General features: G+C 38.6%; 4 protein-coding genes across 4 annotated transcripts; 1 reads left to right on the top strand and 3 right to left on the bottom strand. All coding sequences in view use genetic code 12, as the record gives it.

Moving 5' to 3' along the window:
* Positions 1 to 700: 700 nt before the first annotated feature.
* KGF56_004433 (uncharacterized protein) lies at positions 701 to 2,914 on the top strand (the record flags this gene model as incomplete). The annotated part of the gene is made up of 1 exon (XM_049325872.1): positions 701 to 2,914. One exon carries the CDS (start codon positions 701 to 703, stop codon positions 2,912 to 2,914), a length of 2,214 nt encoding a protein of 737 aa, XP_049178506.1.
* Positions 2,915 to 3,439: 525 nt separating this feature from the next.
* OPI1 (transcriptional regulator) lies at positions 3,440 to 5,059 on the bottom strand (the record flags this gene model as incomplete). Its single annotated transcript, XM_049325870.1, has 1 exon — positions 3,440 to 5,059. One exon carries the CDS (start codon positions 5,057 to 5,059, stop codon positions 3,440 to 3,442), a length of 1,620 nt encoding a protein of 539 aa, XP_049178505.1.
* Positions 5,060 to 8,478: 3,419 nt separating this feature from the next.
* KGF56_004431 (uncharacterized protein) lies at positions 8,479 to 13,698 on the bottom strand (the record flags this gene model as incomplete). The annotated part of the gene is made up of 1 exon (XM_049325869.1): positions 8,479 to 13,698. The coding sequence occupies one exon, from the start codon at positions 13,696 to 13,698 to the stop codon at positions 8,479 to 8,481; it is 5,220 nt and encodes a 1,739-aa protein (XP_049178504.1).
* Positions 13,699 to 14,574: 876 nt separating this feature from the next.
* KGF56_004430 (uncharacterized protein) lies at positions 14,575 to 15,705 on the bottom strand (the record flags this gene model as incomplete). The annotated part of the gene is made up of 1 exon (XM_049325868.1): positions 14,575 to 15,705. The coding sequence occupies one exon, from the start codon at positions 15,703 to 15,705 to the stop codon at positions 14,575 to 14,577; it is 1,131 nt and encodes a 376-aa protein (XP_049178503.1).
* Between the last annotated feature and the right edge of the window lie 1,062 nt (positions 15,706 to 16,767).

The following is a 16,767-nucleotide window of genomic DNA, read 5'->3' as shown; positions in this document are numbered from 1 at the left end:
TATCGAGCAACACTATCGAGCAGAGCGAGATAGTGTTGTAACAAGCTGCTGAGGATTGCTCCACTATGAACACTATCGAGCAGAGCGAGATAGTGTTGTAACAAGCTAACAGTGTCGTTGACAAATAGTCTCGCTCTGCTCGATTTTGATCTAACAAGCTACAAAGTGGTGCTCCACTATCTCGCTCTGCTCGATAGTGTTTGCTCGATAGTGTTGTAGCAAGCTACAAAGTGTTATAACAAGCTACTGAGTGGTGCTTCACTATCTCGCTCTGCTCGATAGTGTTTGCTCGATAGTGTTTAGTCAGCATCTTTTTTCTCACCCCCCTAATCATTCAACTGTAACATCAATTCAATATAATCAGAGCTGGTTCCCTTGTCTATTGAATAGCAGCGAAAAAAAAGGAGGTTTAAACATCAAAGAGAGTTGTTGTTAAATCTTGGTGGCCCATCATCTACAGAAACACTGAATTTTTCCCCTTACATTGGCTCGCTCCCTTCTTCTCTTTCCCCTTACCACCCCAACAAATGACGTGAAATTCTTTACAAGTCAATTAACTTATATTGAAAGAAAAAAGTGACTGATATAAAAGAGCATTCATCTTTCTTCACCCACCCACTATATAGCACACACTAGTATACTTTGCACAAGATAACTTTAAAACAGACCTTTTTTTTTTGGACATCATCAAGCTAAAATCATGGACTGGTATAGTAACTCACACCATAGGAAGAGAGGCTCAATAAGTAGCAGTAGCGCCGCCACAAGTGGTGCAGGAAATCATAATAGTAGTGATAACAATAACAACACTAACAATGGATACAATGCGAGCCCATCACTGATAATTCCAGCAACAGCAACTGCAACAGCAACTGCAACAGGTTCAAATTTACCGCCTCCTAGTTCTTCAGCATACACAGCGAATTACTCACCTTTGTTACCATATGCAAATTTCCCAACAAGTGTTGTTGCGTCACAATCATCCTTGTCTAATGCACCACCACCAACATCTTCTTCAATGACGAATCGCATACCTCCCCCACATCACCTGAATCAACATCAGCATCAGCACCAGCACCAGCACCAGCACCAGCACCAGCATCAGCATCAGCATCAGCATCAGCATCAGAATCAGAATCAGTTTTCACAACAGGATCTGCCGTACTTGTCCAAGGGAACGACATTAAACGCTCCATCAGTTTCATATCTGCAAGCTCCGTCGCCTTCAATTTTGGCAAGTCCCGGCAAGATGAACCACGCAGCAGCAGCCACTATCGCCGCAATTAACGCCCCCCTATCACCAGCTCATACATACCAATCAGTCAGTGGACTTATGACTGCGGGGACAACACCAGGGATGGCTCCAATTTCCTCAGCGGGACTAGGACTTTTTGAGCGAAATTCATATTATTTCAGTCAATACCCGCTTTTTGCATGTGATTGGACTTGTCTTAATAATAGTAGCAACAGCTCACTAGATTGTATTGCATTTGGGTCGTATAAGGAAGGATTCACTAATAAACTAGAAATTGTTTATGGATACCAATCACAAAATTATGATTATGGTGGTGCAGGAAGAGGACAAGGAGCAGGAACGGGATATTATTACGAAGACGATACCAGTGGCGGAGGTAATGATGAGATATTCCTAAAGCGTGTTGCTGATATTAGTTTAGATTATCCTATAACACATTTGAAATGGGACCCAATGATGCTGAAGTGTGGTGGCAGTGGCAGTGGCAGTGGTACGGATATGATACCTCCTCAACGATTAGCAGCTTCAAGCGAGGTGATGCGATTATACAAGGTGAACAATTTGGGGAATGAGAATTATCAATTAGTTCAGACGCATACATTAGCTAATAACACTGCAAGTAGTAGTCATTCAACTAGTAATAGTGCCAATATCAACACGGCTATTTCAGGTACTAGCGAGGAGACAAACACGTATCCTCCCGTGACCTCATTTGATTGGAACACCACAGACCCGAATATCATAATCACATCGAGTGTAGATACTACATGCACCGTATGGGATTTGAATCGATCACATCCCTATGACGAATTTACAGACAGTGCCCTCGTCAAGACCCAGTTGATTGCACATGACTCGGAAGTGTTTGATGTTAAATTTATACATAAATCCACCAATGTGTTTGCTTCTGTAGGGAATGATGGATCAATGAGGGTATTTGATCTAAGATCATTGGAGCACTCCACAATAATCTATGAGCCACTACCATCTCCCGTGAACTCGTCAAAGGGATCACGATCTTCTGGACAATCTGCCACATCAATTTCAGGAACTGTAAGGATTCCTGGACAAATACACTCAGCAAACTACAACTCAAAGGCATTATTAAAATTGACCACCTCAAATATTGATCAGTATCATTTAGCCACCATTGGTGTCAACTCTAATCAGATTATAATTATCGATATGAGAATGCCTGGATTGCCTTTAGCCACTATTGATGCATCTACATCAACACCGGCAATGAGTCGGGGTGCAGGTGCTGCAAATGTTTCTGCTGCTGGTCAAGGAAATGGACCGGCGATCAATCTGATTGAGTGGCATCCTACTTCGAATTATTTGCTAAGTGGAGGAGACGACTGTCAGGTACTAGTATGGGATATTAACAACATAAATCTGAGTGCTAGTGCCAGTTCTACATCAAGTTTGAATGGCAATAATAATTTGCCAATTTCGAATGGGAATGGCAGTGGTATCAGTGGTGGTGATAGAGGAATGAGTAATAGTGGCAGTAGCGGCAGCGCAGTAGGATACGTTATCGACACACCTGTTTTAGCATATGAGGAAGAATTGGAGGTGAATAATGTATGTTGGAGACAGAATGTGGGTGACTATATGGGTGTTGTTAGTGGTAGAGGATTCCAAGCCGTATCGATCTAAAGCTCTAAGAAGAATGGAGAGAGGGAGAGAGAAAGGGAGAGGGAGGGAGAGGGAGGGAGAGGGAGAAGGAGAGAATGTGCGTGTGTATATGGGGGGGGGGGGAAGGATACCCACTGTATATCAATATGGCAACTGAGTTTTTGTTCACATAAATTGAACTATCAGAATAATGGATGCGCGTCTAGTGCAAGAATACTCATCACCTCTTTGCATTTACTCAACATTGCTTGAGACTCAGAGAAAAGTACGAATCGTGTTAATACGCATTTCATTCCCCCTCCCTTTTTATTACTCCCAACGAATATAATATAAAACACGACACTTTATAAACTCAAATTCAACAACTATAAAAACAATGTAATAAATTTATCTAATGATGTGAAAGTTAATATATAAATATATGTATACCTATCAAGACCAGCTGATACATGCACTCTATCAAATTTCCCTTCTTTGAAGGACATTTTTCTTCTTTTTTTTTTCTTCTTCTTCTTCATGTTGGCTATTTGCATTTTCATTCTTCTTTCAACTTACAAGTTCATCAATTCTCATTCTTTTCGTAGCAGAAGTCAATCCATCGGGCTCTTCACTTGAACACCTTGTGCTGAAAGAACCATCGCTTTTCTCTTCCCTCATTTCGGCATTACCGCTATCCTCCTCCTTCTCATTGATACCGGATAGTTGCAAGTGTTGTCCTTCTTCTCCCTCTACGCCCGTTACCCAACTTTCTACTCTTTCCAATTGTTCGCTAAACACATTAGTGAGTTTAGTAATCATATCTAAACTCTCCTTGGCAAAAGCAAATACTCGATCGTTTCCATCTGCAGAGGTATAATCACCACTGTCATTGCGCTGATGATTTGTTGATCTTTGTAGGGATGCAGGTAGGTGCAAAATGATGTCACGTATGGTGTTTTTCAATTCATAATCTTGGATACATGACGAATGTTGAGATGAAGTTGGAGTTAAGGTGTTGCTTGTATTATAGTCACTATCTTCTGGAGTTATTGCTGTTGGTGTTGGTGTTGGCGTTGCTGCTGGCGGTACTACTGGCGATGCCGGTGGCTGGCTCAAGGCGCTTGGACGGAAATTCGAAATCAAATGAATAATTTTCTTAACTGTACCAACAATTTCGGATTTAGTCTTTTGAGTAGCCTCGTCGCTTGTTGAATACTGTTGTTGTTGTTGTTGTTGTTGTTGTTGTTGTGCTTCATTTTGTAGCTTATACCGCTCTTCCTTAACAGCCATTTCAGTTTCGTTTATTTTTGTTTGAAGAAAGTTGATTTTTGAATTGATATTGGCATTTGCTGCTTTTAAAATACATATACAAAACTGTAATCTTTTTTTAACGTCATATGTTGATGGTGTTATTGAAGTAGTAGACATACTACTTGAATTTGAGTATCTTCTCTTTTTCTGCTTCTGAGGCCGAGGTTCGCATTGCAACTGTTTATTGTCAAATGAAGATACCGGGGTCATATCGGTAGAAGACGGTTTTCTCGACTGATGTTGATGCCTTGTGTTTAAGTTGTCTTCGATTTTGGTAACAACTGGAATTGCAGCTGCTTCAACTATACCGGCAGCATAATTGAATGATGGGTAATTTCTTTTAGAAGTTTCATAGTATTTAACGGCATTCATAACAACGGGATGCTTAGCAACCATGGAAACGGTTGAGACTAAAGGATGTCTTTGTTGTGGCAATTCTGCCTCTTCCTCTTCCTCCCTTTCCCTTTCCCTTTCCCTCTGGCTTTGGCTTTGCGCTTCGCCCGAAGCTGTAGTTGCAAAATCATGAGATGCAGTTGTGTCCAAATCGTCTGTAGTGACTATTGTTTCTAGATCCAGTGATGGCGATGAGGCGTTTTTAGTCAACAGGGTCAAAGCTTGAGCTGCAGAGACCAAATCTGATTGGACATGCAGCAGCTGTTTTTGTTGTTGTTGTTGTTGGTAGTGAGCTAGTTGTTGCAAGGAGCTTTGATGGTGTAAAAGGCTTGGATCGGAATTCGCCAGCGGTGATAGTGGTAGTGTAGGTGGTGGAGACGATACAGCTGCGGCTTGAACGATATCCAGAGTGTTTGTTGAAGTAGTAGGAGGAGCTTTTGAATAAGGGGGAGGAGGGTTTGGTTGTATGTTGTCTATTGTCATTTTATCAGACTATCGAGCAGAGCGAGATAGTGGAGTAGCACTTGATAGACACTTGGTGTAGGGATCAAGCTTGTGTGAGGCTCGAGCTTGTATAAGGATCAAGCTTGTGTGAGGCTCGAGCTTGTATAAGGATCAAGCTTGTGTGAGGCTCGAGCTTGTATAAGGATCAAGCTTGTGTGAGGCTCGAGCTTGTATAAGGATCAAGCTTGTGTGAGGCTCAAGCTTGGTGTATAAGGATAAGCTTGTGAGGATGTATAAGGCTCAAGCTTATAAGGATGTATAAGGCTCAAGCTTATAAGGATGTATAAGGCACAAGCTTGTATGTAAAGAATATACTAATTTAATAGCTTGTCCAAAATGGTTGACAATTTGATTAAATGTTGTAAATTTAAAACGGGCAAGTGATAGATATATATATACTAACCTAACAACAAAAGTACTTAAAGTCACATACAAAGCATTAACTAATAAGCATTTACAACCAAATCCATTTAACTATGTGAATTTACTGTGCTAATTAAGTATGTGACTTTATTAAAGCATTTAATTGTCTTGTGAAATAATCACTCACCTTGAAGTCAAGAGAAAAAAAAAAATCAAAATCAAAATCTCTCTTTTACACGAAAGACAGAAGGTAAAAGTGTTGCAAAGTTTTAAAGCTCGGAACTAAGTACAATGAGGGATGGGGATCAGCGAAAACGGATTAGAGAACCTACTAGGGAATATAACTATCTTGTCTTATTTACCGCCTTGTCTTATTTACTAACTTTTCTTATTTACTAACTTTTCTTATTTACTAACTTGTCTCTTGACTTGTCTCTAAATCCGGATAAAATTTTATTGGGTCTCGGTAAAAATATACTAAAACAGTTTCTACCCAACGAAGTTTAGTACTAGACAAAAACATAAACAAAAGAATAAAGAGAATACAAAAGAATAAAGAGTGACTGAGAAGAGAGTTTGGTTTGAGAAAGTATATTAATATCTTTTTGTAGAGAGGCAATGTAACTCCCTTTAGTCTCATCTCACATTTAATATCCCTTGAAATCTGTGATTTTTAATACATGGTAATATAATCAGCTAAAAAGATTAATCATATTTTTTATCCTATAGATTCTTATCGTATTATATTGCAAGACTATCGAGCAACACTATCGAGCAACACTATCGAGCAACACTATCGAGCAACACTATCGAGCAGAGCGAGATAGTGTTGTAACAAGCCTCACACATGCTTGAGCCTCACCCATGCTTGAGCCTCACACATGCTTGAGCCTCACCCATGCTTGAGCCTCACCCAAGCTTGATCCTTACACACCAAGTGTCTATCAAGTGCTACTCCACTATCTCGCTCTGCTCGATAGTGGAGATATTAAAGCCCTTTATAATAATGTTGTAACAACCTACAAAGTGCTTCTCCACTATCTCGCTCTGCTCGATAGTGGAGAGTGGAGTAGCATTCTTTTCACCCCATCTCCCCTCTTTTCCACCCCCTTGGTAGGTCTATTCCTTCCAACCCAATTCAGTAAACTCTCTACACCCACTTTTTCAGCAAAACAGTACTATACTACACCCACCACAAACTACATCGCTAACTAAGAGCGCTACCGTGTGCATCCCTGTTTATGCGCGCGCCTCAACAACAACATCATACGTTTGTTTTCCATGTGAAAGAAAAAAAAAACACTATCGAGCAGAGCGAGATAGTGTTACTAATCAATGGTGCTCCACTATCGAGCAGAGCGAGATAGTGTTACTAGTCAATGGTGCTCCACTATCGAGCACAGCGAGATAGTGTTACTAGTCAAAGTGCTTCTCCACTATCGAGCAGAGCGAGATAGTGTTAGTCTCTATTTTACTGTTGGTGGCAACTACAGAGTGTTGCACCACTATCTCGCTCTGGTCGATATATATATATATAGCGCTACCACTTACCAAGTCCGCTGCATTCGATTCGATATAAAGTGTCCTTTGCAAAATGTATGTACCAAATGTATCAAATCCTGTACTGTAACACATTGCTCCCTTTATCTCTCTATATGATACAAAATATATCTGTTAGCGTATCTTTAGTAGACAGACTATCGAGCAGAGCGAGATAGTCTTGGGAGTAGAGAGGAAAAAGAGAGTAGACAGACTATCGAGCAGAGCGAGATAGTCTTGAGAGTAGGGAGGAAGAAGAGAGTAGAGAGTAGAAAGTAGAGAGTAGTGGGTAGAGAGTAGAGATTAGTGGGTAGAGAGTAGAGAGGAAGAAGAGAGTAGAGAGTAGAAAGTAGAGAGTAGTGGGTAGAGAGTAGTGGGTAGAGATTAGTGGGTAGAGATTAGTGGGTAGAGAGTAGAGATTAGTGGGTAGAGATTAGTGAAAATTATGTTTTTCCTTCTGTTCAATGAGTCAGCCAATATAGTGCAACTCCTATTGCTCAAATCATTCTCTCTCTAATGTATATTCAATCAACTTGATGCAACTTTATCGTGCAAAGGTATCAAGGTACAAAATGTTGCTCCACTATCTCGCTCTGCTCAATAGTGTCGCCAACAAAGCTTTAATAATAATAGTGATATCATAGCCCAAAATCTAAAATCTAGTGTGCAAATCTCTGTTACATGTCCATGCATATATATAAAACAAAGTCCACTATCGAGCAGAACGAGTTGGTGAAGTAGCACTGACTAGCTACCACCTCTCTAACATCTGCAATCTCTACAATCTCTACATCCTCTACAACTACAATCTCTGCAACTTCTGCAACTTCTCCAATCTCTGACGCCATCACCGTCAAGAGTCAGACACTCGATTCAATAAAATTCAACAATCAGAGATCATCTCCTTCAACGATCTTTAGAATACAAAATAAATCTTACGATTTTGTCTTACTCCCTACATCAATATCAAAATATTTTTATCCCATTTGACGTTTATCCCTCTACAAAACATATACTGATTCACTACAGAGCCACTCCAATACCCGGATACTCCTTCACGGACACAGACACACAGACACATACACACAGACACATACACACAGACACACACATACACACACACACATATATATACACACACACTATACTCTTTTTAATAATAATAAGAATAAAGACTTTGAATTTAAATTAACCCCATATAAGGTTTGCAATCAAACCCGTGTGTCTGCTCAATAGTGGAGCAGCACCGACTAGCTAACACCTATCTCGCTCTGTTCAATAGTGGGGCAACACTGACTAGCTTGTTACAACACTATCTCGCTCTGCTCGATAGTGTCACTCGATAGTGTCGCTCGATAGTGTCGCTCGATAGTGTCGCTCAATAAATCGAAGCGCCTTTTTGCAGCCATGTTCAAACTATGTTTTCTTTTGCACCCAAAAAAATATAAAAAAATACTCTGTAAAGTTAAAAGTTATTCTATTTCTATACAACCTAATCAGTTAGAAGATTCTTGATTTTGAACATATTCAATAGCCTTAGCTTTGACTCTCGTCATCATCTTTTCATCGCCTAATTTCTCCTCGAATTTCATCCATTTATTAAAGAAAAATTTTGCTTGTTTTCGCGATACTTTCTTATTCTCAACAACTCGATTAAATAAATCTCTTATATTATCAACATTGCTTTCTTGCTTATTGTTATTCTCCTTTAATTTGATTTCTTGGTCAATGTACACGTTCCATAGATCGATTCTCTTTGGTGCATCAGCAATCAATCCCTCAAATAATGATCTCGCTTGTTCGGGATCTCCCTTGTTAAATTCCAATTGAGCAAATTTCCGAACAACCTCAATGTGATCGCGTTTAGCCAAAACTTGTAATGCTCGAGATAACAAATCATGGATTTTCTCCAGGTGATTCTGATCTAGTAAAAATGATGCATATAATGCCCATATCGAAACATGGTCCCTACCAAATTTTTTCAACATTTTCTCAAACATTTCTTCAGCCTGTTCGAATTTCTCACTCATTATATAAATGTTTACTAATTTCTGATGCATCGTGAATGAATCCATATATTGACACGATTTTTTGAATACTGCATCCAACGACTCGTCAGTACCAAAACTATTCTCTAAATTCAACAATGCAATCCAGATGTTTAATTTCTCCTGCTCTTCTCGATAATTTATCGTCTCTAAAGCTCTTTCTCCAATTTCACGTGCCTTATCAAGCTCGCTCAACTGTAAGTTAAATGACATATAGTTCATCCACAAGATCGAATCGTTGGGATTACCAATCAATAATCTTTCAAAGTCGGAAACAGATTGAGGCGCACGGGTATTGAGGTCAATCGTCTTATCTTCAACATGCTTGGATTGCTTGTTTTTCTTTTTGTTTTTCTTATTGCCGCTGCTGAGTTCTCTGGTTTCTTCATCTTCATCTGAAGAGGAATCATAATCATCTTTGTTCTGATCCAAAATTGAAGCTGTCCAATCGAAACCGTTTGTCGACAAGCCAATATTAGTAGACGACACACCCGTATCTTCTTGGTCAGAGTCCGAGTTCGAATTATTGTCTCCTTCTTCCTCAAATTCTGACTCATCATCTCGGTTATCCTTGGCGTCGATGATAACATCATCGTCATCATCGTCCTCACTCATGCTTTCGTCTTCATCTTCATTATCCTCTTTGTTCTCCTCGTCTTCGGCGTCTTCCATATCAACATCTTCTCCCTCTTCGTCCCCCTTGCCTTCTGCAAAATAAGATGCTTTCATACCCAACGACAATTGTTTTTTAACGAGATCAATTTTCAAAATCTTAACCTTTACTCTATCACCCTCACCAAACAATTTAGAAACTTCTTTAACGTCATTTTCAGAAATCTCGGAGATATGACATAACCCACTAATGTTAATAGTACCATCTAACTTAACAAACACTCCAAAATCAGTTGTCTTTGTTACAGTCCCTTCAAATATATCCCCAATATGCAAATCATCAAAATTTTTCAAAATCCTTAAATCTCCATTTACTTCACTATCCTTTAATGTCATCAACACTTTACCTTTTTCTTTACAATTTATAATCTTACCAGTAACTAATTGATTTTGCTTGAAATACTTTTTCCAATCTCTTAAGTATAAATCACTGAGGTCGGAGACTCGAACTAAAGCATGCACCGATCGACCAAGGGAAACATAAACTCCATTGCTGGCAATGTTTTTGATGAACCCTTTGACAATCTGACCACGCGCTAAATCTTCAACAGTGCTGATCATCTTATCTGTCGCTTTCTTCTCGTCTCTTAAACTAACGGAAATTTTCTTATTTTCGACATCAACATCGAGAACTGTAGCAGCAACGTATTCATTAGAATGAAAGACATGGTCTAGTTTGTCAGTATAATCGTTGAGAGCATCAGTTATAAATGATGATGCAATCACCTTGTTACCTAAAGTAACCAATACAAAAGTATCTTTAATCTTAACAACTTTAGCCGGATATGTTTCACCTTTTGCAACATCTTCAACTTTGGAAATGTACTTTGTTCTTGACACTAAGGATAAAGTATTGTGCTCCTCGTCAACTTCCTTCACCTTGACTTTCAATGCAGAACCAATGGGAACCTTGTTTTCAAAATCTTGGAAAATAGTCCCATCATTAGTCAAATCAAAAAACGGGATACGTCCTCGGATAGCAGGAGATATAGAAACCCAAACAAATCCACGATCAATGTTGTTGACAAACGATAAAAACTCTTCATCGGGCTTAACATCACCAACTCTTAAGCTACTCAACTCCTTGCCATTAATAACCGGGTCGTTTATAGACAACTCTAAAATCGTCTGATTATGTGCTTTTCTATGTGTTATAGGTAAAAATGTGTGAGTTTTAGCATCATGTACACCGATAACCTTAACCTCAATCGCTTCTCCTTTATGGAATGCAGACAATGGCTGATTCATGTTTCTAATATCATCACTAGATTTAAAACACTGAGTAACATCAACACGGCCTTGCAAGTTATCAGCCAATTGAACATTCAATTGAGTTCCCTTAACGGATTTTACAACTGCTTTGGTCATTGTTCCTGATGTATAATCAGCAACATATTTCTTACTAGAGTCAACTGGATTCACCAACTCTTCATCATCAGAATCCTTACCATCGGTTAATGTTAACAAGAACCTCCTATTCTCCTGATCGATGCTCAATACACGACATGCGATTGACTGGTATTTGTAAAATTTTTTTGACAAATCTTCATTTGAATTCCTGCTTACATATTTCGCCAAGATCAAACCAGTTAACCTTCCAGCAAATGAAACAAACAATCCGAGATTGGTGACTGATTTTATATATCCTTTAACAGCTTTATTCGGCTGAATATCGTCAAAATCAATTGGGAATTGGTTTCTCTTTGCTGCTTCAATCAAGGATTTCTTTGCTGTGGCAATAACAGTTCTTGCTTTTAAATCCTTCTCCAATATCAAAGCTTGGATTTTACTTGAGATCTCAAGCTTCTTAAATAGTGCTCTGTTCTGCTCATAGTTTCCATCTGAAAGATGTCCATCGCTGATAACACCTCTTAAATTGGAACCACCAACAAGTTCAATCAAAACTGCATTATTCTTTTTCTCAACTATAACAGCATCGACCATGGATCTTCCTGGCAATAGCTGTGATATTTCTAGTTTCTGTGCATTCGATAATTCACTCGATTGTTTTAAGGTGACAATCAATTTCTTTTTCTCTTTGTTAATATCCAATATTTTAACCTTGACAATTTGGCCAAGTTTCAAATATTTACTAGCATCTTCAACAAAGGTTTCCGAAATCTCCGTCTTTGGTAAGAAAGCTCGAAGGGTACCAAAGAATGAAACAATTGCACCACCATGAACAAATTTTTCCACAGTGGCATTTGTCCTAAAGTCAATTTTGGCATCATCAAAGTTCAGAAGTATCTCATCATCTTCAAGATTTACCAATGCTTTCCTCAAGGTGATCAATGGTATCTTACCCTTGTGGCCTAAAATTCTACCCTTCACTTTGGAGCCCGGTTTGAATTTCCTCTCTGGATATACAAGCTTAATATCCGACATTTGGTTTGGAGGAACAGTTCCAATAAATTCAACACCACCGCCATTGATTTTCAAATTGATTCCTCCGTTATCAGGTAACACCTTCACAACTTCACAGTTTGGCAATAATGTCCCCAATGGAATATCTTTTACACTTAGGTATTCTGCTTGAATGATTTTTTCATCAAAGGTAAGAACTAACAAATTATCAATAGTGTTGAACGCAACAACTCTCGCCTTGTGTTTACTGCCTATGGTGTAGTCAAGCAATGACTTGTTGCTAGCAAGATTGGAGTTGTGTACCTGGCCAAATAAAGCTTTCGAGCCGAAACTAACATAAATATAACTCCTATCTGTTCCAACAATCTCAACTTCGTCAAATATGTGACCTATAGGAAACGCTTCAAGCACTTCTTCTTTTTGTAATTTGCCCTCTAATTGCAATACATGGGGTAGTAAAGATAGTACCAATTTCTTAACTCCGCCTTTTTCTAAAACTGCTAAAATCCTGGCTTTGATTGTACTTCCAATGGCATATTTGTGTTTTAAATCGGAAACACTAAAAACATGTAGCTGCGAAATATTGATACTTGCATCAACCAAACCAAAGACTCTTGCTAAAATCCCGTCCTCAGCTATCTCACTGACCAAAGCGTCAACGAGTATACCAGGTTGAATAGAATCAACGGATGCTATCTTGCTCACTGCTTGTTGTTTCTTAAAAGTGGAATCCACCGGCTTCAAAGTTAATATTCTTCCAGAGGGTTTAGCAACAATTGTAGATGCAATAACTAGCCCAACGCTTATCTTGTTTAGATCAAGATGTTTGGCGTTTTGTATTTCTTTGTTGGACAAGAATCCAGAAAAGCCATTGACACCAATATCTACAATCACACCGTGATCTTCGATTGATTTCACCGAGCACAGCAATACGTTTCCTGGAACTAAATCTTCCTCCTCGATGTTGGCGTTAACAACTTTTGGTTCTATGTTTAACTCTATCCTTTTTTTCTTACTTTTATTGTCTGCCTCGACAACTTTTGCTTTTATCCAAGATCCTACTGTGAATATCGATTTTAAATCGGGAAATACTTTTGCCTCTTTGGTTGTGAATGTAGCCTTGCTCATCTTCTTGTCATTCTCTTCTTGTTCCTCCTCTTCCTCCTCCTCCTCCTCCTCCTCTTCCTCTTCTTGTTCCTCTTCCTCAAATTTATCAACCAAATCAGTCATTTCCGCACTAATCGAAGTTATAGGTATATACCCAACTAAATTGTTCTCTAATGCCAACACAATGTCCAACTTGTTAACTGACTGTATTTGGCCAAAGACTAATGATTTCGGTAAAAGATTCTTAAAATTTAAATATTCTACAGTCACCTTGTTTTCATCGGTTTCGTCCTTGTCCCCTTCCTCTCTAGATCTGCTCTTACCACTTCTACGCTGCTTCTTTCTTGATTTCTCCTCCAAACCCAGACCACTCTTGGATCTTTTGTTCAGATTGGCAACTTCAAATAGCACATCTTTGGTAGCTTCATTGGAAATCTCCTTGACTTCCAACGGCGTTAAAGCCGTAGAACCACCTCTAGGAAACGCATACTCGCTACTACTAATTACAGACTTGGACTCGGACATACCTCCTATACATCTATACCGTGAAATCCCGGTGCAACAAACCCTATACCTTCCAAAACCGAATGCAACTTGTTGAATAAGAGTTATCAATCAATCAATCAAAGAATGAAGAAAAAAATTGGCACCGCTGAGATGAGATGAGGGTACTGCATACAAGGCTGAAAAATTGAACAAAATATTAGGCGGCTTTTCTTTTGATTCTTAGGGGGTAATTACAAACAAATTATATCCTACTAAAAACAACTACTCAGATCAAACCCCTCCTCTTTAGCAAGTTTCATTACAACACTATGAAGACTAGAGGAGCAGAAGCATATTAAACACGTGTGTTTCATTACAACACTATGAAGACTAGAGGAGCAGAAGCATATTAAACACGTGTGTTTCATTACAACACTATGAAGACTAGAGGAGCAGAAGCATATTAAACACGTGTGTTTCATTACAACACTATGAAGACTAGAGGAGCAGAAGCATATTAAACACGTGTGTTTCATTACAACACTATGAAGACTAGAGGAGCAGAAGCATATTAAACACGTGTGTTTCATTACAACACTATGAAGACTAGAGGAGCAGAAGCATATTAATCCCGTGTGCAGCAAGATAGTGTTGTAGCAAGCTACTGACAAAGGACACTATTGAGACTAGAGGAGCAGAAGCATATTAAACCCGTGTGTAGCAAGATAGTGTTGTAGCAAGCTACTGACAAAGGACACCATCTCGCTCTGCTCGATAGTGTTGTAGCAAGCTACTGAGCATTTCTCAATAGTGTTGATAAGAGCTAGTATGCTCCACTATCTCGCTCAATTTCTTGGTTTCTTCATTGCTCTCCCACGCTCGCTTATTTTCTTCACTTCTCAACTTCTCCTTCTGTCAAAAGATTCTTCTATCATTCACTGTACCAGTTTGTTTTCGTTCTAGCATAACTCTATCAGCTTCATGTAATCCATACTTTTTGATCAATTTAGAATAGAATAAACCACATGCATTACACAACGTTCTACTTCCTTCTGGACCACGACGCCACTCCGGAGTCTCATGTGAACAGCAATGCTGACATACGATATCTGCCTTTAGTGTCAAATCGGAATTTAATCCACCAACACCAACACCAACACCAGCGCCAGTACCACCACCGCCCACTACTCCCATACACACACTATTATGTCCTTGACGGTCATGACCAAATGTGTTTGAATCATTAGTTGGCATACTGACTTCAAATGGTGATATTCTGGAACCAGTGGGAAATGATATAGACTGATGTGCAGCCCTCTTTTGTTTCTTTTTTCGGTCTAAACCAAGAAGCAGTGGCTGGCTTAGCCCTCTCTTCAATGCCATATTACCTGCTACATTATCAATCTCTTGTCCGCACTGTTTACTGTTTTTGGAAAATTGAACACCTTCTAGTAATCTAGTGATTTTTTTAAACTTATTCAAAACTCCCTCAATATCCACATTATTCATACTGTTCAACGCATTACTAATGCCGTTGCCAAAATTATCAAAATTATGATACTTTAAAACGTTATTTTCCCGACACTTGAGCTCAAAACTTGTTAGAAACTGAACAAGGTCCGAGATAAACGTATAATCCTCAAAGCTTTCATGCGGTATATCATTAGAATTAGACTTGGACATATTCATGCCATCTAGTGATGTCGGTGACGTCGAGTCTTGTTTCTGCCTATACACATCTGGGCCGAGACTATAATAATGGCTCGGATAGCTTTCATGACGTCCATATATTGTGTTACCATACGAATATCCTGGACCTAAACTATATGGATTCGTTACGCATCCCTTATTTATCACCTTGTTCCCGTTTGCATTTGCATTCACATTTGCATTTGCATTTGCATTCATAGACTTACTTTCTTGATATAGAGCTAGATTCTTAAATGCCGAAGAATACAGCAAAATGTTCTTCGCTGTTGGCCCATTTGAAATATCAGGATCGTTGAGTGTTTCATTCAACTGCTGAAAAGAAGGTAGCCTTGGCATGGTGCCAGGCTCATGGATAACACCCTTGTTCATATTTTCCTCTCAAGAAAAAACCAAAAAAAAAAATATATATAGGAGGGTTTTGCTCGAAAAAGGCCAAACCGAATGGCAAAGGATGGTACCACATACAACCCTCTAAAACTTTCAAAAAAATCTGGATACTTTTAAATACTTTTTCGAAATTCTAAAAATTATTAAAACACCAGCATATCATAGAATGTGTATGAAGCGGTTCCTTTTCCTTGCTTTTTTTTTTTTTTTTGCTATACTTAGCATTGAACTATGTTATTATTCAACTCATTACTTGCTGAATCTCGATTATATCTAACATCAATCTTGATTTTAGTTATGCTCCTTGTTCAGGTTTTGAAAAAAAAAAAAAAAGATAATATCACCAAAAAAGAAAAAAAAATTCGATATTGGTCATAAAATAAATTTTAGGAAGTCAAATTAATGAATGATTTTGAAAGCTCGCGACACATTGCATATTGTAGCATTGACCGCCTGAGGTCTAGATCGATCCCTTAAAGTTCACCACCCACCTCTCTCTCACAAATCAAATTTCCACACCGGAAATGTTCCCCCCCCCCCCCCCCCAAAAAAAAAAAAAAAAAGAGAAACAAGACGTTAGAAAAAAAAGACAATTTAAGAAATAGTATTGATTGCATATAGGATGGGAAACTTTAAGAGGTAGCAGATGTTTCAAGAAAATTGTTAGTTTGCAAGAAATACAAGTAACTGTCCTTTCGTTCTTTTTCGTTTCCTATCTGTATAGATTTAGACTAAGACTAAGATTTTTTTTTCTTTTTTTTTTTTCTGCCTGCCTATGTGTCTTGTGTGATGTATCAATTTGGTTAAATGAATGTAGGTTTGCATAGCTTTACACATTTACACAAGTAATATATTACTTCAAAAATGTCACCTGCTGCCTCCTACCTATTGCTCTTCTATTCACCCTGCTACCTTCTCATTGTTTACTGCTAATTCGTATTTTTATACCTGTATCAAAAATATACATATCCTACACAACTCTGAGTTTATTCTCAGATTTCGGTATTACTG

This window comes from Candida oxycetoniae, assembly GCF_023343755.2.
Source record: "Candida oxycetoniae strain CBS 10844 chromosome Unknown scaffold14, whole genome shotgun sequence".
NCBI lineage: Eukaryota > Fungi > Ascomycota > Pichiomycetes > Serinales > Debaryomycetaceae > Lodderomyces > Lodderomyces oxycetoniae.
The sequence above is the reverse complement of the archived record's forward strand: the minus strand, read 5'-3'. Positions and strand labels throughout refer to the sequence as shown.